Raw genomic sequence first — 23,140 nt, forward strand, 5'->3', positions numbered from 1 at the left:
CCACTATTTTCATTAGTCCAGTCCCTGCCCTCTGTCCGATCTATGTCCTCTTTCATTAGGAAGTACATATATTAAAAAAACAAAGACACTTATTGGGGCACTGTGGAGATGAACTTAGGCAATTGGCATTCAGTACACAAAATCAAAACAGTGTTAGGAGTGGAGTGATTTAATATGTCATCACTTCCCTCTCACTAACCCAATCTTGGGGCTTTTGAGAATATAATAGAATAAGATAGCCAGGGAGCATCTTAGGCAATTACTGTCTTTAGTGTATGAATAAGTTTCACTTCTCTTTGTAAATAAGCATACTCTTTTAGAAAAAAATACTAATTTTAAAATTAAATTTTAGAAGAAACTGTGGCAGCAAACAGAAAAAGTCAGAAGACCCCTTAGTCTATGAAAGCAAATTTTTATTAAGAAGACATCTCACTTTTAGCATTGTCATATTTGCCTAAAGTCTGTTCGTGAGAGACAAATGACTTCTTTGTGTGGAAGTCATTACTACATTTCCGTGTTTGTTCTGGTGCTAATTTTAAATTGGCAGTTGTTTTTTTCTAGATGTGCTCATTATACTACAGGGAAATGGAAATTTTACAGAGTACTTTTTGAGCCAGGGTTGATCATTCTTTCCCGTTTTTTCCCATGAAAAAACAAACACTTTTTATTTACAGGAGGTAAGAACCATCCTTCTGTCCCCCTGTCAATTTTCTCACTGTCTTTCTGAGTTATACACCAAAACTTGAAAGCTGGAATATTTCTGGAATATTTCTCCAGGACCTCAAAGAGAGAGGAGAAGTGAAATATTTCCATAGCACTTCTTAGAACCCTTGATTTAGAGGGAGAAGAAACCTTAGAGATCATCTAGTCCAACCTAGTCTCCCCCATTTTGCAGAAGTTAAGTGACCAGCCCAAGGCCACCCAGGTAATATGTGGCACAACTAGAATTTGAACCTAGTTTTTCTACTCCAGATCCAGTGTCCTTTCCACTGAACCTATTCAGTGACCAGAAGAAGAAGAAGAAGAAGAAATCCTTTGGTGATAGTACAGAGCACCACTTCTCGTTCTCTGCCAGTACCCTAGGAGCCATAGATATCTCCCACAACACATCATCTCTTAGGCATTTTAATCTGTTTAGAGAAAAGAACACAGAACTAAAATGATAATAGTACTAATATGGTAGCAGCCAGGGGCATGCCCTTGGTAAAAGTACATCTTCCTTAATTAAAAAGTGCAGTGGGGGGGCAGAGCCAAGATGGCAGAGTAGAAAGATGCACATACACATAGCTCCGAACCCACAACCCATAGAACATCTGTAAAAAGGAACTCACGGTGAATTCTGGAGCAGTAGAGGCCACAGAACAGTGGAGTGAAGGAGATTTCTGTTCCAGAGGGACCTGCAAACTTCTCGCAAAAGGTCCTTCACGCCGCGGACTGGGCACCAGGACTGGGAGCCGAGTACAGCCCTGCTGCACGGCACCGAGAGAAGCAGATCCGAGCGGGCTTCCTGGACAGGATCTCCAGAGGCCGCTCGGGTCCCTCCACCCACAGGTGATGGGGGTCGGTGAGAGGGTTTCTTTGGCGGATTGAGAAGGGAGTGGGGTGCCCCCATAACTCAGGCCCCCTCGGGAGGCAGCAGCAGACCAGGGCTCCCCAAGCAGGCAGGAGCCTGGATCCGTTGTTGAAGGTCTCTGCATAACACCCCCCCCCCCCGCCCCCCCCCCCCCCCCCCCCGCCAGGGAACTGAGCCCGAGAGGAGGCCCTGCCCCCACCTGAGCACCTGAACGTAATCTCACACTGAGTAGCAGCCCTGCCCCCGAGGAAGCCCTGAGGCTGGGAAGCAGCATTTGAATCTCAGACCCCAAGCACTGGCTGGGAGGATCAGGAGGCAAGGTGGGTGTGAGGAGAACATTCAGAGGTCAAGTCACTGTCTGGGAAAATGCCCAGAAAAGGGAAAAGAAATAAGACTATAGAAGGTTACTTTCTTGGTGAACAGGCATTTCCTCCCTTCCTTTCTGATGAGGAAGAACAATGCTTACCATCAGGCAAAGACACAGAAGTCAAGGCTTCTGTATCCCAGCCCACTCGATGGGCTCAGGCCATGGAAGAGCTCAAAAAGAATTTTGAAAATCAAGTTAGAGAGGTGGAGGAAAAGGTGGGAAGAGAAATGAGAGACATGCAGTCAAAGCATGAACAGCAGGTCAGCACCCTGCTAAAGGAGACCCAAAAAAATGCTGAAGAAAATAACACCTTGAAAAATAGGCTAACTCAATTGGCAAAAGAGGTTCAAAAAGCCAATGAGGAGAAGAATGCTTTCAAAAGCAGAATTAGCCAAATGGAAAAGGAAATTCAAAAGCTCACTGAAGAAAATAGTTCTTTCAAAATTAGAATGGAACAGATGGAGGCTAATGACTTTATGAGAAACCAATAAATCACAAAACAAAACCAAAAGAATGAAAAAATAGAAGATCATGTGAAATATCTCATTGGAAAAACAACTGACCTGGAAAATAGATCCAGGAGAGACAATTTAAAAATTATGGGACTACCTGAAAGCCATGATCAAAAAAAGAGCCTAGACATCATCTTTCATGAAATTATCAAGGAAAACTGCCCTGAGATTCTAGAACCAGAGGGCAAAATAAATATTCAAGGAATCCACAGATCACCGCCTGAAAGAGATCCAAAAAGAGAAACTCCTAGGAACATTGTGGCCAAATTCCAGAGTTCCCAGGTCAAGGAGAAAATATTGCAAGCAGCTAGAAAGAAACAATTCAAGTATTGTGGAAATACAATCAGGATAACACAAGATCTAGCAGCCTCTACATTAAGGGATCGAAGGGCATGGAATAGGATATTCCAGAAGTCAAAGGAACTAGGACTAAAACCAAGAATCACCTACCCAGCAAAACTGAGTATAATACTTCAGGGGAAAAATTGGTCTTTCAATGAAATAGAGGATTTTCAAGCATTCTTGATGAAAAGACCAGAGCTGAAAAGAAAATTTGACTTTCAAACACAAGAATGAAGAGAAGCATGAAAAGGTGAACAGCAAAGAGAAGTCATAAGGGACTTACTAAAGTTGAACTGTTTACATTCCTACATGGAAAGACAATATTTGTAACTCTTGAAACTTTTCAGTATCTGGGTACTGGGTGGGATTACACACACACACACACATGCACACACGCACACACACATAGAGACAGAGTGCACAGAGTGAATTGAAGAGGATGGGATCATATCTTAAAAAAATGAAATCAAGAAGTGAGAGAGAAATATATTGGGAGGAGAAAGGGAGAATTGGAATGGGGCAAATTATCTCTCATAAAAGAGGCAAGCAAAAGACTTATTAGTGGAGGGATAAAGAGGGGAGGTGAGAGAAAAACATGAAGTTTACTCTCATCACATTCCACTAAAGGAAAGAATAAAATGCACACTCATTTTGGTATGAAAACCTATCTTACAATACAGGAAAGTGGGGGATAAGGGGATAAGCAGAGTGGGGGGGATGATGGAAGGGAGGGCATGGGGAGGAGGGAGCAATTTGAGTTCAACACTCATGGGGAGGGACAGGATCAAGAGAGAATAGAAGTAATGGGGGACAGGATAGGATGGAGGGAAATATAGTTAGTCTTATACAACACGACTATTATGGAAGTCATTTGCAAAACTACACAGATTTGGCCTATATTGAATTGCTTGCCTTCCAAAGGGAAGGGGTGGGGAGGGAGGGAGGTAAAGAAGTTGGAACTCAAAGTGTTAGGATCAACTGTAATGTTCTTACCACTAGGAAATAAGAAATACAGGTAAAGGGGTATAGAAAGTTATCTGGCCCTACAGGACAAAAGAGAAGACGGAAACAAGGGCAGAGAGGGAGGATAGAAGAGAGAGCAGATTGATCATAGGGGCAATTAGAATGCTTGGTGTTTGGGGGGGGAGGGGATAAAAGGGGAGAAAATTTGGAACCCAAAATTTTGTTAAAATGAATGTTAAATAAATAAATAAATAAATAAATGAATGAATGAATGAATGAATGAATGAATGAATGAAAGTGCAGTGACCCAATTATCACTGACAGATGGCATGAAGGATATGAATTAGCAGCTACTGTTCAGTGTATGAGGGAGGTTTTCTGAGTTGCCATTGGGTGACTGAAGACTTTTGGGAACTGAAATGTGGTCTGCCACCAAGAGGTATCTAGCAGATACTGAACGTCTAGTCAGGGGTGGGGAATCCACATCCTCAAGGTTATATGTGGCCTTCTACATCCTTGAGTGCAGCCTTTTCACTGAGTCCAAGTTTCACAGAACAAATCCTTTCATTAAGGGGATATGTTCCATGAAGTTTGGGTTCAGTCAAAGGGCCTGAGGACCTACAAGGCCACATGTGACCCAGCTTGGTAGACTAGAGGTCAAATCGAAGGAGGACTGTTTAAACAGGTACCTGAGGCCTAGGAAAGCAAGTGGACAATATTCAAAGTCTAGGAGAGACAGGATAGAATAGAAGGAAGACTGAACTTGCAGTCATAAGAACAGGGTTTGAGTCCTAATTCTGGCACCCAATAGCGTCCTTAGGCAATGTCTGAATTCTCAATTTTTTTTTTATGTCCGTAAGGTGAGGATATTGCACTAAATCACTTCCAAAGTGCCCTGGGCTCTAAAATTCTATGAATTTCACACTAGAGAATTAGTAAGACCAGCATTAGCAAAGGATTGCCAAGTTTTGATTCTAGAGCAGAGGCTATTTGCCCTGTCCTGTATTATATTACTTTCTGGGTGTAGTTAGCCCTGGACCCACAAGTGTAGTTGTTTAGCAGAAGGTGGTTATAGGTCTTTTAAATATTAAAGCCAGGAAGGGTCAAAGGGCAGATAAATCCTGCCTTTAGTTGTAATAGGAACAGTATTGATAAGATGACCTCTTTTACTTCCTCATCACTGTAAGATTTTAAGGTGTTATGGTAATAATAGAGAGGGAGGGGAGGTAGTAAGAATTTATATAGCATGTGCTAGCAGTCCATCCACTACCCCACCAGGTCTCTTTTTGGTACAGAGCAGGAATGGGGTCTTTTTTAAGTAGGGAAGTAGCCCCTGGGAAGGCTAAGAGGCTGGAAAAGAAAAGCCATTCATAGGAGATAGTAAAAAAAAAAAGTCTTCATGGCTAGAGGTAAGATGAGGCAGTGCTCTGTCTTCCTGTCCATAGAGGAAATAAAAGGGGAAAATGGCCAACTGATATGTTGCACGTGTTCATGTCCCAGGGTAGAGATGCTGTGATCCAGCTTCCTGAAAATGGTTGCTTGGACTGTAATGAAACAAATAAGGGAAAAATAAGGATTTTTAAAATTATCTTTAGTATAATTTATTTTAAATTATTTTTAAGACTTGAGGAAGAAAAGAAAAACATTATTTTGTGATTTATAATTGTTAACTCCATAATGCTGAGTAAAATCTAAAACTAAACTACACAGATAAAATACTCAGATGAACTTGAAGTGACCACTGATGTGTACTTGCTCACTGCTGAAAAGAATTGGGGCAGGCAGATCAGTGAAAACCATTTTGTAACAAAGTCAAAAGTAGATCAAAGACTCAAATTTAAGGAGATCCCCTTTCCCTTTGTTTCAAGTTCATTTTCAGTCTCCTGGTTGACCCCATACAATGGACTGAGAGCACAAAATTTTGCAAATTTTCTGGATATACATAGCAGATAAAGAGTGTTCCTCTACTCTCTGTGTTCCTTTGAGAAGTGCAAAAGTCATTTTATTTAAAAATAAGTCATTCTCTCTTCCTAAAGGTACATAATGTTATTTCACTATGAATGAGGAGAAGCTTTCTATTAGCCTCATGGACCACTTGTCATCTGAAAAGAGACTGCCCGTGAAACAAGTGGGCAAAATCCTGACTGTCCAACACTCATTCTCTCTGCTCTGTTCCCTTCCAGTGCTCCCGAAATTGTGGAGGGGGTGTCAAAATCCGGGAAGCCCGGTGTGTGAATAGCCATGACCACCGGAACCTGAGGCCATTTCACTGTCAGTTACTTGAAGATAAGCCACCACTGAGCACTACTTGTAACATGGAGCCCTGCCTAGAGTGGAAGACGGAGCCCTGGAGCCAGGTACGGTTGGTGTCCACAGCCTCCTAGAAGTCACAGGTCAACAGCCATTGTGAACCTAGAATTCAAGGGAGACACGTTGCTAGGCTTGGGATCATAGAGCTAGAGCTAGAAGGGATCTCGGAGTTCCATCTAGTCCAGCCCTCTTCCTAATCTTATAGATATAGAAACTGAGGGTCAGGTATGTTAAGTGACTTGCCCAATTTCTCACTGAGTGTCAGAGATGGGATTTGAACCCAGGTCCTCTGACTCCAGTAGTCATAGTACTACTTTATGATGACATACCTTTTATGGGAAAAGTAAAAATGAACCTGAATTTTCCTCTGGGCTTATAACAAGTATGGCTATGCCCACCTTGTTAATATTTAGAAGACTGAATGCTTGCTTAGTACTTGAAGTTTTATTATTGTATTACAGACACCATGGTAGGCACTAGGGTACAAATGTTCAATTGTTTCAGTAATGTCTGAGTCTTCATGACTCCATTTAGGGTTTTCTTGGCAAAGAGACTGAAGTGGTTTGCCATTTCCTTTTCCAGCTCATTTTACAGATGAGTAGCAAACAAGGTTAAGTGTCTTGCCCAGGATCACACAGCTAGTAAGTGTCTGAAGCTGGATTTGAACTCATGAATATGAGTTTTTCTGACTTCAGGATCAGCACTCTATCACTTGCACCATCTACCCAAGGTAGAGATATAAACATGAAAAGTCCTCTTCTCTTAAGAAGCTTCTATTCAAATAAAGATGGACACTTTGGTGCCTAGAGTAAGAAGTTTTGGTCTTGGCAGTGACAGGGATCGTGAGTGGAACCAAAGGGTAGTAGGATGTCATTACCCTTCCAATAGCAATGGAAATATTGATTTGATTAGTGTTCCCAGGTTAAGAGGTGAAAAGGAGGGAAGGATGGTATGAGAGGCATATGGGCAGGATCAGGACAGTTCACAAGATACCTATACTATGTAGACCTGATGCTTTTGTGGATGGTGATGTGGTATATGAAGCAATTTCAAGGGTTGACTAGATAAAGTAGATTGATTTTACTCAACCACCAATTAAGATTTGTATTTCTGTTGGAGAGATCTGAAACTTGAGGGCCAGTGGCCATGAGGAGACTAGAACTGGGAACTTCTGATTTCTAATAATCCAGTGGGATAAGCAGGAAGAAACAGTCTAGAGAGAAAGACTCAATAAGAAAAATAAGAGAACATGATATTCATTGGAAAATCATATGGGGAAAACCAAAAAAAAAGGCCCATAATGCTATGTATATTTCTGTGTGGCCATGGTTCAGATTTATTTTCTTATTCAATAGCAGAATTCTAAGGTACTTCCAAATCACTTCATCTGCAAACATCTGCTGCCTTCTTTCCTCCTTCTCCCTCCTTGTGGTGAGCTATCATGATAGCTTTGAGTTTATCACATATCCTATCTGTGTTCTCATGGGAAGGACAATATTTGTGCTAAATGTTTTGTTTTGATTTTCATTCTGCTAAGTGGATCATTGATCATTGTGCTATAAAAATGATTGCAACCTTTTTGCTAATGATCAAAACACAATTTGGTCCTTGTTCTCTTTGCCTGAGAAGCACCCTTGATGGATTTGTTGTTCTCTATAAATCGGTGTGATGATCTGTTCTAGGCCATTTAGTGTTTTGGGGGATAATGATCCTTGTGGTCAAAATGATCTTCCTGCTAAAGCATAGGTCTGACTGAACTCAAAGGGCCCTCTATCACGTCCATGATCAAATATAAAATGTGCTGTTTGGTGTTCAAAGTCTTTCCTTACCCTAGCCTTTCCAATCTTCTTACACCTTACTCCACACATCCCCACCCCAGTGCTCTGAAATCCAGTGCCTGTGGTCTTCTTCCTCTTTGCCATACTTTGACACTTCATCTCTTGATACTTTCACTATTTCCCATGCCTAAAACTCTCTTCCTTCTCCTCTCCCTCTTCTGGCTTCCTTCAAGTCCCAGCTAAAATCTCATCTTTTACAAAAAACCTTTCCTGATCCTCCCTAACATTGTACCTTTCCTTTGTTGATTACTTCTGATTAATCCTATAAATGGTTTGTTTATGCATAGTTGTTTGCATTAGATTGTGAGCTCCTTGAGAGCAAGGATTGTATTTTTACCATATTTTGCTTTGCCAGCACTTAACATAGTGCCTTATTCGTAAAAGACACACATGAAATGGTCTTTGACTTACTGACTGTAATAGTTATCTCATAAGGTTGTTTTGAGGCACAAAACCTATGAAAAACATTTTATAGCTCTTAAGGTGTAGTATAAATAAGAATAGCTTTCCTCCATTCCTATATTGCTAGCAGCCTTCTTCATTTGTCTGGGATTCCTCATTTTAGCCCTATGATAGGCCCACCTCCTTTTCTGATCATAACTTTCCTTGGTGATATGTTTAGACCATTTCTTTTAAGCCTCATCGTGTCTACCATACATCTTGTTCCATTGGGTCACTTGAAATTTTTATTTTTTGAATTGTGCTGTTCTGTGATTCAAAATCAGATAACATTTTTGGGTCACATGGATAGCAAGATGACAGACTAGACATTTTCTCTGATCCCTATGGCCTCTCAAACTTTTCCAAAACAGAACTTATAGACTAAAGTTAAAGCTACTTTTGCTGTCTCCATGGTCTAGGACACACAGAAACTAAAAAAAAAATTTTTTAAAAAACAACCAGGAATTGACCCTCGCTGTCTCTGAGCTCACACAGCACCCTTTCCTCATCTCCCACACTATTGGCACTGAGGCTGCACTAATAGACACAAGGCCACAACACATCAAAACCCACTCCTACATCCCAGCCTCCCCTCCCTCTTTCCAGTGCTGTGGAAATCTCAGCTCCAGGCTGTGGAAATCTGCTTCAGCTTCAACAGCCAACCTGGCTATAGCCATTCAGAAGTAAAAGCCTGACAGGTACTAAAACCTGGAAAAACCAGTGCAGCAAAGCTCTTAACTGCTGATGCTGATCCAAAGAACTGAGGAACAGAAAGAGTGAGACAGATCACCAGAATGGGACCCTAGGCATATGTGTATGTTGAGGTGGGGGTGCAGAGGGGGCAGCCCTCCACCAAGCCTGAGAGAAAGAGGACAACAACCAGCTGAGGCCAGCTCTGATTACCCACCAAAAGTCATTTGAAACAGAGACCTGGACTGGTAAAACATGAATCACTCATTTTGTCAGGAGGCTAAGATGCTTTGAGATCCAACTCACAAGGAAATCACAGTCAGAGGGGAGGGAGTCAGGAAGTGAGTGATAAGGTAAATGAGGAGGAAAAAGACTAAAAAGTCCTAAAGACTCAGGAAAAAAAAATTCAAAGACCTTGAACATAAATAGACATATCAACAGGAAAAAACAGTAACAACAGAAAATATGGCCTCCACATCTAGTCAGTTAATTCAAGCATTATAAATAAATGCAGCAAAACAGAGAAAAATGATCCAACACTTAATGAGACATAGAACCCTGTGGAGTTTGAGAAGCTTGTGGGAAAATCATTTTGAAAAGCAATTTGGATTTATGCAAATAAAGTAACTAAAATGTTCATACTCTTTGGACCAGAGACTCTGTTACTGAGCTAATGCCCCAAGAAAGCCATTAATAAGAAAAACATCCCCACATATTCCAAAATATTTTTGATAGCACTTTCTTGTGATAACTAAGAATTGCAAACAAAATAGACATCTATCCGTTGAGGGATGGCTAAATAAATTGTGATAACATGAATATAATGGGATATAATTATGCACTAAGAAATGATATGTGTGATGAATACATAGAAGCATGGAAAGATCTATATGAATTGATATATAGTGAAGTAAACAAAGCCAAAAATGCATATATATGTATATGTATATATGTATGCATGTATGTGTGTGTGTGTACTGTGTATATACACAGTAACTTTAGCAATGTAAATGAAAATAATAACTACACACCAAAAAAATCAAAAGTAAAAGTAATATTATAAAGATTGAGTGGGACTCAAATGTGGAAATATGAGAAGGCACCCATCACCTGCCCCTTCATGGAAGTAAAAGATCACAGATGTTACATATTGCTCGTTTTCCAACTTTTTCAAAGTACTGCTGTAATATTGACTTTTTTTTCCTCTCCAAAAATAATTATTTTTCCTTTGAAATGGCTTACTAGGTGGGGGAAAGACAAATGGCATATTATGGTGAGGTAAGAAACAGAAGATATCCATTAAAATTTTTAAAAATAAAATCATATGACATAACAGAGAATATTGGTGTTCAGAAAGAGGTTTGGGATCATTCAGAAGGCTGCCCAATTTCCCAAATGCAATCCATTGTACTCTCTTTATTCTCTCCTGTGATCAGTTCGTTGTCCACTTGCAGAAGCTATCCTAGAAACAGTCCTGATGGACTAATAGTTGGCTGCTCAACAAGCATTTATTAAGCACCAGTTATGTTCTAGGCACTCAGCTAACTACCAAGAATACAAAGGCAAAAGTGAGACAATTTCTATCCTCAAAGAACATATATTCTATTGGAGATAGAGAGTGAGGAGGGTTTGCAATAGGGTTACCAATAAGTATCCAGATACAAGCTAAGTGCACAGTAACTGGAGGAAAGCTAACAACTAAGAGAATCAGGGGGCTCTTTTCATAGAAAGTGGCATATGAGCTGAGCCTTGAAAGGACCTAGAAGTTCCAGATGGCAGAGATAAGTTGGGATAGTACTATGGGCATGGGGAATAACCCATTCAAAGAGATGGAATTTCATTATATAGATACATCATCAGCTATTCAGATACAACTTTTGAACTTTGAAGAGTTTCCCTCTCCCAAGATAAAGAGGACATCAAAGGATTATGCAAGCTAGCCTGTGAAGGGTTTCCCTTCTCTCACTCTTACTCTGTAGATGGCATAAGAAACTAAGGCAGACTTTTCCCAGTCATACCTGCAAATAAATTCAGGATTCTACATTGTCCAATCAGCTCCCATCATCAGCGGTTATCCCCATCCACTACAGAGCCTGTCTCTAGTCAGCTCTTTTCATCTGGGCTCTGCTTCTATCTTTACCCTGGTTCTTCACTCAGCTTCTCATCTCCATCAGCTGATGGTACCTTCTCTCAGCTTTTTTGCTGTGGTTTCTTTATTTTTTGATTCTCCACGTTCTGTCCATCACATCTGTTAGTTTCTACCTTCCAATTCTCTGGCTTTTTGGTGTCTCCTGTCTTAAAAAGGACTTTCTTACATATTGTGACCCATCTCCAGCTTAGGTTAAGAAACCCCAAATCCACATTTCTGTTAAATGAGGCACATATAATCTATATACTGTTGTTCAGTCATCCTCCAAACAGTTATTTGATACTGCTTCCTAGCAATAAACTTAACATTTAGAAACAGCCCTAAAAAGTCCCATGTAAATTAGCATCTGGAAAAGAGGCTCAGCAGCATTTCTGCTATCATTCAGGATTTTGCTTTGCGGGGAGGGCTTTTCTTTCAGGTTCTCTCTGAATCATGTCTTTCTTCTCAAGCTGTTTTTCTCTTGTGTTTTTCACACAAATATTCTTTTTCCATCCCTTTCAGCAAATAAATATTTACATAAGGGAGGGGCACTTCACTGCATTAATGCTTGTATACAAGTTGCCATGAGAGAAAGCTTTTAAGGCTGCATTTTGCTTTATTCTGTTTTTTTTTTTAAATTAGCAAATAATATAGCAGAATTCTATTGTCTCCACACCTTTCAGCCAATCATGTAAAGATGGTACCTGCTTTAGCAAATGGATTGTGAATACCAAAGTACTCCCTTCTTATCTTTTCAACAAGCGTATTCCACCACATGTATGAATTGTTCTTATGAAAAGTTTTATAGAAATAAGAAAGTAGACATTTCAGTCACTGATATCCTCTTGATCACCTTTTGGGGGCAACAATGCCATCCATCATTTTCCCCCATCTTTCAGGAATCTTGGAAATTGATTCTTTAGAGCTTTCAATGTTGTATTATCTCCCTCATGAATTCCTTGGATGGGTGCTTAATATGGACCAGCTGCTCTTTTCAATTTCATCATCTTAAGCATTTCCTATTTCCTCCTGTCAAAGACTGAGGGATTATTCAACTATTGTCAATGATGAAAATAGATTACTGTAGAAATGCTGGCAAAGCTATTTCATTTTTCTTACTTTTTTTGGTTGTTTGCCCACTTTTATCCATACATTCTTTTATAGGTCTCATGATAAACTTTCAATAGATTTTTCACCACTCCTCTGTTTTGTGAAGTGATTTGGCTGTGATTTCCCCTTCCTTCTTCATGCTATCCATCCATAATCATAATACTTTATAAATAACTATATTCTGAAAGAATGTTGCTCTTGGATATCATATTTCTCAGTAGGGGAAAGGATCAGTATTTTCTGACTGAGAGAGTTTTGAGAGTTTTTTGACCTTTTCTTTGTGATGATTATATCATATTGGTTAAACTATTGGAGAAAAATGATAAGTGCCATTCTTTTGCCAGGTAAAATAAAAAAAAAAAAGAAAGTTGACAAAATGAATAAGAAATAGCCATCTCATCTCCAGAGAAAATTTGGTACAGAATTTCAAAAATTGTTTCTTTTTTTGTCCTGAAATATTAATTTAGTATAATTTCCTTGTTGATGTAGTACATAGCATAAGTACATTATGATGATATTGCTGATAGCTCTTTTTACTATTTTACACTTAACTGCTTTTTGGTAAATTCTTTGCTTCTTCCACAGCCTCATAAAAATGAAATGAAACATCTCATAAGATTGTTCAAGTGATCAGCAATCTCACATAAATTTTTTTGCTTCATAAATCCCACTTGTTTTCTGAATTTATTTTATGAGTCTTAGAGACAATATATCCGAGCTATCTGGGTCTCCTTCAGCTGTATTCCCCATAATGTAGACAAGTTTATTACCAAAACTCTGTCTGTCGCCTCCTGTGCAGGACTGAGGGGAAGAGGAAATTCTCATCTTGGTAGATGAAATAAAGATTGTGTTGCTGGCTTTCTGTTTGGCTGTCACATCTAGTCTGAATAAAAACATATTAATTTTAAATTTTGAATTCTTGCCACTTGTACTTTTTTCTTGCTTTACTCAAGTAATAAATGATATTTTCCGTGCTAACAGTTTTTTTTAACTTTCTCACCAAGTGTCTTTATCCCAATTAGAGTTATAACTAGTATGGTGTGAGCAAGGCTGTCTCAAGGCAACAATATCTGGCAGAAAGGGTTGTGCATTTCCCCCGAGAGAACACTATTACAACATGATTATTACATGATTACAACAAAATCCATATTTTGCCTCCTTGTCCTCTGCTCACCCACACCAACACATGGTAAAACCCCTCCTGAGCTACACAGTGCCCCACAGATTCATCATGACATCCCTTTCATAGGGTCCCACCTTCTTTGCCAACCCCATGAAGCAAGGATCAGACCACCATATCTCCCCACCAGTTGCACCCAATGTAATCTGCTATACAGTCTCTCCCTAAAAACAATTTTTTGCCTCACGTGAAAATATTCCTCATTATAACTCTCCCTAGATATGCTGTTCCTGTATTATTGACTATTTCTCTTTCCCCTAGATGCTTCTTTCCCATGCCTTTGAAATTTGTTTTCTCAACCACACAGTGCTTTCTAGTCTTATCACTGGTGCTCAGTGGCTACTGATCACTGTGAGTAGTTCAGTAAAGATACAGCCCTCTAGGAAATTGCAGACACATGGCATTTGGCCCAAGTCTCCTCAAGGTAAAGCAGTATGAATCTGTGCAGTACAACCCCAGAGAATCACACAGATGATTATAAAATGTAATTTCTACATGTCCAGAATTCTCTCCAGGTGACTTCCTTTCTACTTCTGTTCCATGTCCTACTTTGTACTCTACAGTGCTCCAAATCCTGTGGAGCTGGCACTCAGGAGAGGTTGGTGCATTGCCCAGGAGGCCGTTGTGATTGGCAGATGAGACCTGACTCGACTAGGCATTGTAATGAGCGTTCTTGTTCCCACTGGGTAAAAGGGACATGGAATTTGGTAAGATTAATTATGTTTCATTTCTTTTTCCAACCCCAGCCTACATTTTTGTTGTTGTTTATATCCAATCAATCAGTAGATAAGCATTTATTAAGCACTTGTTATGTACCAAATGCATGTGCCTATGTAAGTATAAACAGAATAAGTACAAAATAAATACAAGGAAGTTAAGAGAAAAGATGTTAATGACAGGTTGAGGAGGTGGAGTGGGTAGAGAAGAAAAAAGGAAAAGCTTTGTGTAGGAGGTTATGTTGGGTTAAGTCTTGAAGGATATGATTGATTCAGTGAAGAAGAGATGAGGAGACTGCAATCCAGGTACGACCAGAGTCATGGAGATGAAGCATGGCCTACCATGTGTCGATAACATAGAAAAGGCCAGTTTGACTAGACCAAAGAGCATGGAAAGACGAGCAACGTATAGCACTGAAAAAATAGAGCCAGGTGGTTAAGGGCTTTAAAAACCAAACAGAGGAGTTCATACTTGATCCTAGAAGCAACAGGGAGTTTACCGGTAGGGAAGTGATGTGGTCAGATCTTCACTAAAGGAAGCCCATCGGACTAGCTCATTGTACCCATACAATAGCCCTGTGACATAGGTAAGGCACTTTTCATCGTCCCTGTTCTATAGATGCAGAGCTTAAGACTCAGAGAGGTTTAAGGATCTGCCCAGTTGTACAGCTAGCAAGCACAAAGCTAAGATTCAAATCCAGTGACTTCAAATGACTTCAAATACGATCATAATCAGTTCTTTAGTCACATTCTTTCTCCTTTGCTCTGATTCTACTCTCTTTTCCTTCCTCCTTTCATTCATCCCCTCTTCTTTTCCTTCACCAAACATTAAATATTTACTATGTAAAAGGCACTGTGCTAAGTCTTGAGGAGTAAGAGATGTAAAAAAAACAAAAGAGACCCTGCCATCCAAGAGCTCACAATTTTGAGGAAGTAAGGGGGGATAAAATAAGTACTCAGAAAACAAAGACATGGAAGAGAGTGAGCTAAGACCAAAGTGCTATGGGAGGAAAGGAAGATTGACTTCTTTTTCTCATTCTCCCTAAGATATTCTCTCTCTCTCTCTCTCTGTCTCTGTCTCTCTCTCTCTCTCTCTCTGTCTCTCTCTGTCTCTCTCTGTCTCTCTCTCTGTTTCTCTGTCTCTCTCTCTCTCTCTCTCACACACACACACACACACACACACACACACACACACACACACACACACACATTGCTCTGAATGATTTGTATATTAGGACCTTTCTTTTTGTCTTTGTGTCCCTTGGGGTAAGTAGGCCAACCTCCTCATTTTACAGATGAAGACAGTGAGGCCCAGAGCAGCTTAAAGGATTTGTAGGGAAGCTCAACATTAGTCAGCAAAGCCAGGATTTGAACCAAAATTCATTGAGGAAAGGAGGGAAGGGTGACAACTTAGTACAGAGTTGCAGCAGAACCAGAGTTTGTTCAATCAAAGTGACCATAACAACAATTAGATGTGTTTTCTTACTTTACAAGACTAATTCTCTAACTTACTCACATCAAGTCAACATCATACAAGGAAGAGAAGAAAAGACAATGCTCATTATTTCCTCAAGTTTTTTAGTACTTTAGATTTGCCCACTAACATGTGTGTATGTCATCAGCTTCCTAGGTAAATACTTGGTTGATTTAATCAAGGTTAGCTTGGTTCCTGACTGCTTTCTGCATTTCTCCATTGTACACCCCCAGAACAGGGTCTCATATGGATAATAAAAAGCTAAAACATATCCAATTTTTTTTAACATTATGTTGTTATTCATTGCTTTTAGGATATCTTAGCCATGGTACTATTATCTACATGGATGTCTACCCATGGCACTAATTTTATTGATTCTCCCTTAAAAGTTCAGTCAGTCTAAAAGGCACACTCCTTCCTTCATCCTCTGTGTTCCTCTGACCTTCTCTTGAGTAGGTTGAAACTGAAAAAGAGGCAGGGTACCATAGTGGAAAGAATGCTGTATTTGGAGTCAAAAGGTCTGAGTTCAAATACTGGCCCTGCTATTTAACATGTGTGATCTCAGGCAAGTTGCTTAACCTCTCTGGGCCTCAGTTTCTTTAGTCGTAAAATATAAAGATTCAATTAGATGGCCTCTGAGTTCTTCTTCCAGTTTTAGAGTTATGATACTTCAGATAGGCATCAATAGAAACCTCTTTATCAGCATTCCCAACCTTGTATAAAAATGCATAAAATGCATGCATCAGGCTGAGTGGAGAGTATGTAGTTGCCATCACTAAAATGGCATCTCATAAGGATCACGTAGGATTAACCTACGTGACCAGCCTTCAAAGGGTTGAGAAATAGGTCTTATTTGGACACTATAGCCCCATAGGTTCTTAAGAGCTGAAGATACAGATTTTCAAGTCCTGTTGCAATTCCCTAAGAGCCTGATCTGTATCATTTAAATTCTTTCTCCTTGCTTAAGGGAGATGGATTTTGCAGTTTTCACTGATAATGATGATATATTAGTGGTAATTGCAGAAAAAGCAATATAGAGCATTTCTGGCTTTTAGCACAGTCAGTGGGAAAGGATATTTAGAAACACATTATTTACCTGAAGAAAAGCAATTCTTCTCATTAGTGGCCACAGGTCCTATGTTTTGGTGTAACTCTGTCTCTGGTTGGATTATAGGGTTTCTTTTGGGAATTTGTTTATTGTTGTGGGTGCATGATTTTTGTTTCTTTATAGTCAAAGAAGCTCAGAGCACTTAAAGCTAGCTTTGGTAAAGTTGAAAAGTGTTCAATGTGGAAGAGGAATACAGAGATTTGTGTTTGCTTATGACTTCTGTGGTTAATTAGGGAGACAAGAACCCAGGTTTCTAATCCTCTGAAAGAAGGCATACAGTTTATGTGGCCTTGGGATTTCAAGGGAATAAAGGTTTTCCTTGGAGGCAGAAAAGCGAGAAGAAAATGAATCAGTTAGCAGCTGTTCACTGGACATTTACCTTCCATATACTTGGTACTGTGCTCATGTATCAGACATAGTCCTGATTCTAAGATTTGTGGGGAAAACAAGGCTAACGTACACAATATTATCTGAGAGTAAGACAATATGTGATAAAATGTTGGCTTTGATCATTTAGCATTCTCCAGTTTCCCTTGTGCACTTAGTCCTTCCATCTATAGACTGAACCCTCCACACCTTGTAGATAATTATAACAATAGCTCAACTCTTATGTAATGTTTTAAAATTTGCAAAGTGCCGACAAGCAACTCTGAAAGAATTAAGCAATCTGTAGTGACCACCCATGATTCCAGAGGACCAATAATAAAGCATCTTATTCATCTCCTGATAGAGAGGCAATAGACTCAGGGTGCAGAATGAGACGTTATTTTTTAAACATGGCCAATGCAGAAATTTGTTTTACTTGGTAAACGTGGGTTTTGTTTTGCTTTTTATTTCTTTTTTCTAATGCCAGGAGAGAAGTTGGAGAGAGAGAGAAAACAGATTTTTAACAGAAAAAAGTTAAGCTAAATTAAAATTTAAAATCAAGTTCATTAAGTACTTGGCTGCAATACATAGTGCTTCTCTGGGCCTCCGCTCACAGAGGTTGAACCTGCTGGAAAGTTTGTAAATTCTGTCTTATACGGGACCATCATGGGGTGTGGCTAATCATCCCTTAGCCAAGGAAAAAATAATCATATTTCCTAAAAAGAAGACAGTTAGTTTAGCAATTATTACTGCCCTTACTTCTTGTAACTATAACTGGAGGAGAATCAGTTGGTCAACTTCCAACTCCCCACACACACATATTCCCAAGAGTCCTTTGAGGTAGATGCTATTACATATTGTATACAGAGCATTTTGCTAACTTTAAAAGTCTCTAAGTCAGTTATTACTGTTATTATTTTATAAATAAAGAAACTGAGGCTCAGAAAGATGAGGCAACTTGCCCAAGGTCACATAGTACCTGAGGTAGGATTCAAACCAGAGTCTCTCTGACTTGGAGCCTGGTGTATTGCAGTAGACAGAGTGTAGAACTTGGGATGAAGATCTGGATGAAGGAAAGAGAGGAAAGAAGAAGAAAAGAAGAGAAGAAGGAAAGGCAGAATAATGGGAAGGAAGGAAAGAAAAAGGAAAGGGAAGGGAAGAAAAAGGTTGGGGAACAGGTATATTGAGAAAGGAAGGTATCGTAGAGTCTGTCAGCAGAGGAAACTCAAAAGCCACTGAGGCAGACACAGAGCCATGGAACTTGAGTACAGAAAGGAGCCTTAGAAGTCCCAAGGCTCATCCCTTCTGTGGCATAAATTCCATCTACAACATTCCCTATGAATTTTTCAAGTTGAAAAATGTGCTAAGATAAGATATAAGGAAGAGACTCAGTCAGTCAACCAACAACCAGTTATTAAGCCTCCACCATGTGCCAGACATTGTACCATGCACTGGGGATGCAGATAGAAATATGTGAGAACTCCTATTCTCAAGGAACTTATATTCTATTGAAAGAGATACTCTGTGTGTGTGTGCGTATGTGTGTGTGTATACACAGAAAGAATATTAACAAAATAAATACATAAAACAAGCTAATTTGAGGGAAGAAGAATCAGGGAAAAGCTCATGTAAAAGGAAATTGAGAACTCTAAGAAGTCAAGGTGGGGAGGGAGTGCATTCAATAGAGGAATGGGGGTCAACTTGTGAAAAGGGAGACAGATAGAAAGGCATATTACGCGTGGGGGCTAGTACAGAGACAAGTTCGGCTGGCCCATATGATTTGTGAAGTGTATGATTAGGTTGGAAGCATAGATTGGAGGCAAAATCTTCATGGCCATAAATTCCAACATGAGGACGTTAAACTTTACCTTAGAGGTAATAGGGAGTTACTGTATATTTTGGGACAACAGAGTGACATGGTCAACTTATGCTATAGGTTGTCATGGGAAGAGTCTTGAGGCAGAGAAGGGGGTGGATACCAGAAATATTGTTGAGGTAGAAACCAACAATTCCTGGCAATTGGTTGGATGTGGTGATAGGGTGAGGGAGAGTGAAGGTAGAGGATGGCACTCAGGTTGTTTATCTTAGTGAATGGAAAGATGATAGTGCCCTGTCACTGAAGGAAATTCAAAAGAGGATAGAGTTCAGGAGGGGTCAGACGATGAGTTCTATTTTGGACATATTGAATTTGGGACATCCAGTTTGCAATGTCCAATACACACACACACACACACACACATTCCACATATGTATTTTATATACATATTATATATGTATACACACAGTCTTCTACATAGAGATGATATTCAAGTCCATCGTTGCTGATGAAGTCACCAAGAGATAATGCAAAGTGAGAAGAGAAGAGCTCCTGGGAAAGAGTACTGCAGAGTGCCCAGAACTAAAGATCAGGGTATGGATGATGATGCAGCAGAGGAGACTGAGAAGCAGTAGTAGTCAAAGGGACAAGGGGAGATGCTAGAGAGAGAAGCATTAAGAAAAAACCTCAGAGGAGAAAATATCCAGGAGGAGAAGGCAATCAGGTATGTCAGTTACTACAGTGAGGTGAGGAAGGATTAGGACTGAGAAAAATCATCAGATTTGGTGATTGAGAGAGCTCATTGGTAACTTTGGACCAAGCAATTTCTGTTCAGTGATGAGGTTGAAAGCCAGATTGCAAATGGTTGAGCTGAGTGAGAGGAAGTAGAGGCAACAAGTATTGTTGTTATAGTAGCTGTGAAAGGGAGGAGAAAGAGAATGGTAGCTTTCAGGAATTGCTGGATCAAATGAGGAAGGGGTTTTTAAGGATGGGGAAAGCTGAGAATCTTTATAGACAACAGAAAAGGAAGCAGCAAATTGGGAGAGATTGAAGATAAGTGGGAAGGGATAATTGTGGAGATAATCTCCTGAGGAGATGAGAGAGGGTAAGATAAATAACATGTAAAGAGGGATCATCCTTGGCAAGAAAATGGGTCACTTCTTTATCAGAGATTGAAGGAAAGCAAGAGAAAATGGAGATGGTGTCAAGGAGTTTTGAGGTGTAGTAGATTAAGAGAGAAGGGGGAACTCAGAGCACATGGCTCAATTTCTTCAGGAGAATATGTGAAGATAGAGGGAAGGGGTGGTGTGGGATTCTTGAATTGAGAATATTTGGAGCAGACAAATCAATTAGAAAAGAGAAAAAGAATTGCTTTGCTGCAGTGAGGGCCCAGGTAAGATTATGTAATGTAAATACTTAAGCCATATGGAATGACCTTAGGCATCTTAGAAAATTGCCCCAGTTCTCATATTGGAGAGATAATATTTGTAAAATGCTCTATAAATACTTGCTATTATATGAATGCTTTTACTTCATTAATTATCAAAAATGATTCTGGTCCTTGCATCTTTCCTTTATTCAAGAATTATAGTGTTGATATTTTAAATATATTCTAGTCACCTTAAGTTGCATGATTCCATAATTATTTCTTTGCTAGAATGCCGGCTAAGCTCCTTATCTCTTTCAGTGTACCGTTTCCTGTGGTGGCGGCATTCAGCAAAGGATTGTTCAGTGTATCAACCCAGAGAGCAATAAAACAGAGGACCCCAGCCTGTGTGAGTACACCCCCAAACCACTGGAATCACAGACGTGCAATGAACAAGAATGCAGGAAAAACACAGGTAGGTTGATGGGTTTACTGAACGGGTATGAATGAATTTTTCATAAATACCTAATTCCATATGGCTGGGCTTATGTATACATTGTGATTGTTCTTACTGCCTATTTGTTTTTAGTATACAAAACCAATTAATAATGAAACATGAAAAACCTGGCATATTTGAACTTCCTTTCATCTGCAGCAAGCCATTTGCATAGATAAGATTCAACTGTAGCTCATTGAGATCATGCTTATAACTCCCTTCTGTACTTGCATTCTATTTTTGTGTTATAGTTTATGTGTACCATTCATTCAGTAGGATATGTCTCAGAGCTATCAAGCTCTGAGTAGGTGGAGACATATATTTTCCAAACTCCATAGGTCCTGTGTTTAGCTTTTCCTTCCTGTAGTTTTGCAGGCTTGTTCCATGCTTTTATTGAAGGTTGTACCCAGTTACAGTTATGTGCTAAAAAGTTGCCCTGGGGAAGAGAAATATAGTTCCTAGTTAACTCTACCCCAGTGTTCTTTCTCTTTCTTTCTCCAAAATGAGAATTGGGGCAATTTTCTAAGATGCCTGGGGCCATTCCATATGGCTTATGTATTTGAATGTTCTGATCTCTAGTTTCCAGCTTACCACTGGTCACTGTATGTTCCTCTCCTTTCTATCTTTCCCACTTCCTCTTCTGTGTGTGTGTGTATGTGTGTGTGTGTGTGTGTGTGTATATGTGTGTGTATGTAGCCAAAGCCATTTCACTCCATATGACATCTCTGAAATTTTTAATATTGTTCTCCTAGAAATTCTCTCCTCTCACATGCTTGATCTCTCCTCATTCTCCCTTTTTTTTGAAGTAAGCTATTAAAACTTAGAACTGCACTAAAACTTTGGGGACATTCTGTATGATGAACCAAATCAGTGAGGTTTCTTGACTTTTTACCAGCAGCAATTAACAATTCAATCATCAAAGCATGGGATAGAGATGGTGAGAGCATTCCTAGGTTTAACAATGACAGTAATAATACCTACTCTGTGCCAGACACTATGCTAAGCATGAAGAAAATATCTCATTTGAGTTTTACAACATCCCTGGGAGGTAGGTGCTATTATTATCCCCATTTCCAGTTGTGGAAACTGAGGCAAATACAAGTTAAGTGACATGCCCAAAGTCCCATAGTTAAGATGTCTTTGAGGTGGGACTTGAACTCAGGTCTTCCTGAATCCTATGACACTACGCACTGCCCCACTTAGCTCCCTAGAAATTAATAAAGAAGGTCTAAAAAAGGATTTAGGGAAGTGGGAAGGCAAATGGCAATTTCTTCTATTTTGAAGGATTTCAAATAAGGATATTGCACAGGCTTCCTTAGTAATCCATTCCAACTTTCCTATTCATCTAGAGATTTGTTTCATCTTGTGCTATCTTAAGTGAAGACCACAAGTTCCAGAATTGTTCCTGTTCATTTATTTGAAACATATCATATGTGTTTTATTTTTATTACTTTTTCCCACTTAATAGCATTTTATCTTTTCCAATTACATGTAAAGATAATTTTCAACACGCAAAACTTTTATAAGATTTAAATTCCAATTTTTTTTCTCCCTCCCCATCCCTCATCCCCAAGATGGAAAGCAATCCGATATAGGCTATTCATGTACAATCTCATTAAATGTATTAAAAATATTTCCACATTAGTCATGTTGTAAAAGAAGAATCAGAACAAGGAAGAAAGAACAGAAAAAAAGGGAAAATAGTATGCTTCAGTTTGCATTCAGATTTCATAGTTCTTTCTCTGGATGTTCATAACATTTTCCATCATGAGTCTTTTTGATTGTGTTAGATCATTACATTGCTTAGAAGAGCTAATTCTGTCATAGTTGATCTTTGCACAATGGGGCTGTTGCTATGTACAATGTTCTCCTGGTGCTGCTCATTTCGCTATTTCATGTAAATCTGTATGAGTTTTTTTTTAAGCCATCATGCTCATCATTTCTTGTAGCACAATAATATTCTATTACATTCATATACCATAACTTCTTCAGTCATTCCCCAATTGATGGATATCCCCTCAATTTCTAATTCTTTGCCACCATAAAAAGAGCTGCTATAAATATTTTTGTACTTGTGGGTCCTTTTCCCTTTTTTATGATCTCTTTGGGATACAGACCTAGTAGTGGTGTTGCTGAGTCAAAGGTTATGCACAGTTTCATAGCCCTTTGGGCATAGTTCCAAATTGTTCTACAGAATGGTTAGATCAATTCACAGCTCCACCAAAATGAATGCATTAGTCTTCCAAATTTCCCATATCTTCTCCAACATTTATAATTTTCCTTTTCTGTCATATTAGTCAATCTGGTAGGTATGAGTTGGTACCTCAGAATTGTTTTGATTTGC

At 39.3% G+C, this 23,140-nt stretch overlaps 1 protein-coding gene across 3 annotated transcripts in view; it reads left to right on the forward strand.

The window, feature by feature from the left end:
- Nucleotides 1-23,140, forward strand: part of ADAMTS12 (ADAM metallopeptidase with thrombospondin type 1 motif 12) — a 528,119-nt gene that overhangs the window by 476,797 nt on the left and 28,182 nt on the right. For all 3 annotated transcript variants that reach the window (XR_011966393.1, XM_072605885.1, XM_072605886.1), the window contains 3 exons: nucleotides 5,941-6,114; nucleotides 14,018-14,161; nucleotides 20,622-20,775. Coding sequence is in view for 2 of the 3 variants with exons in the window: in XM_072605885.1 (XP_072461986.1) it covers nucleotides 5,941-6,114; nucleotides 14,018-14,161; nucleotides 20,622-20,775 (472 nt within the window). In the remaining variant the exon portion in view is untranslated. The remainder of the gene's footprint in view (nucleotides 1-5,940; nucleotides 6,115-14,017; nucleotides 14,162-20,621; nucleotides 20,776-23,140) is intronic.

Source organism: Notamacropus eugenii, chromosome 4 (genome assembly GCF_028372415.1).
Source record: "Notamacropus eugenii isolate mMacEug1 chromosome 4, mMacEug1.pri_v2, whole genome shotgun sequence".
In the NCBI taxonomy this organism is placed as follows: domain Eukaryota; kingdom Metazoa; phylum Chordata; class Mammalia; order Diprotodontia; family Macropodidae; genus Notamacropus; species Notamacropus eugenii.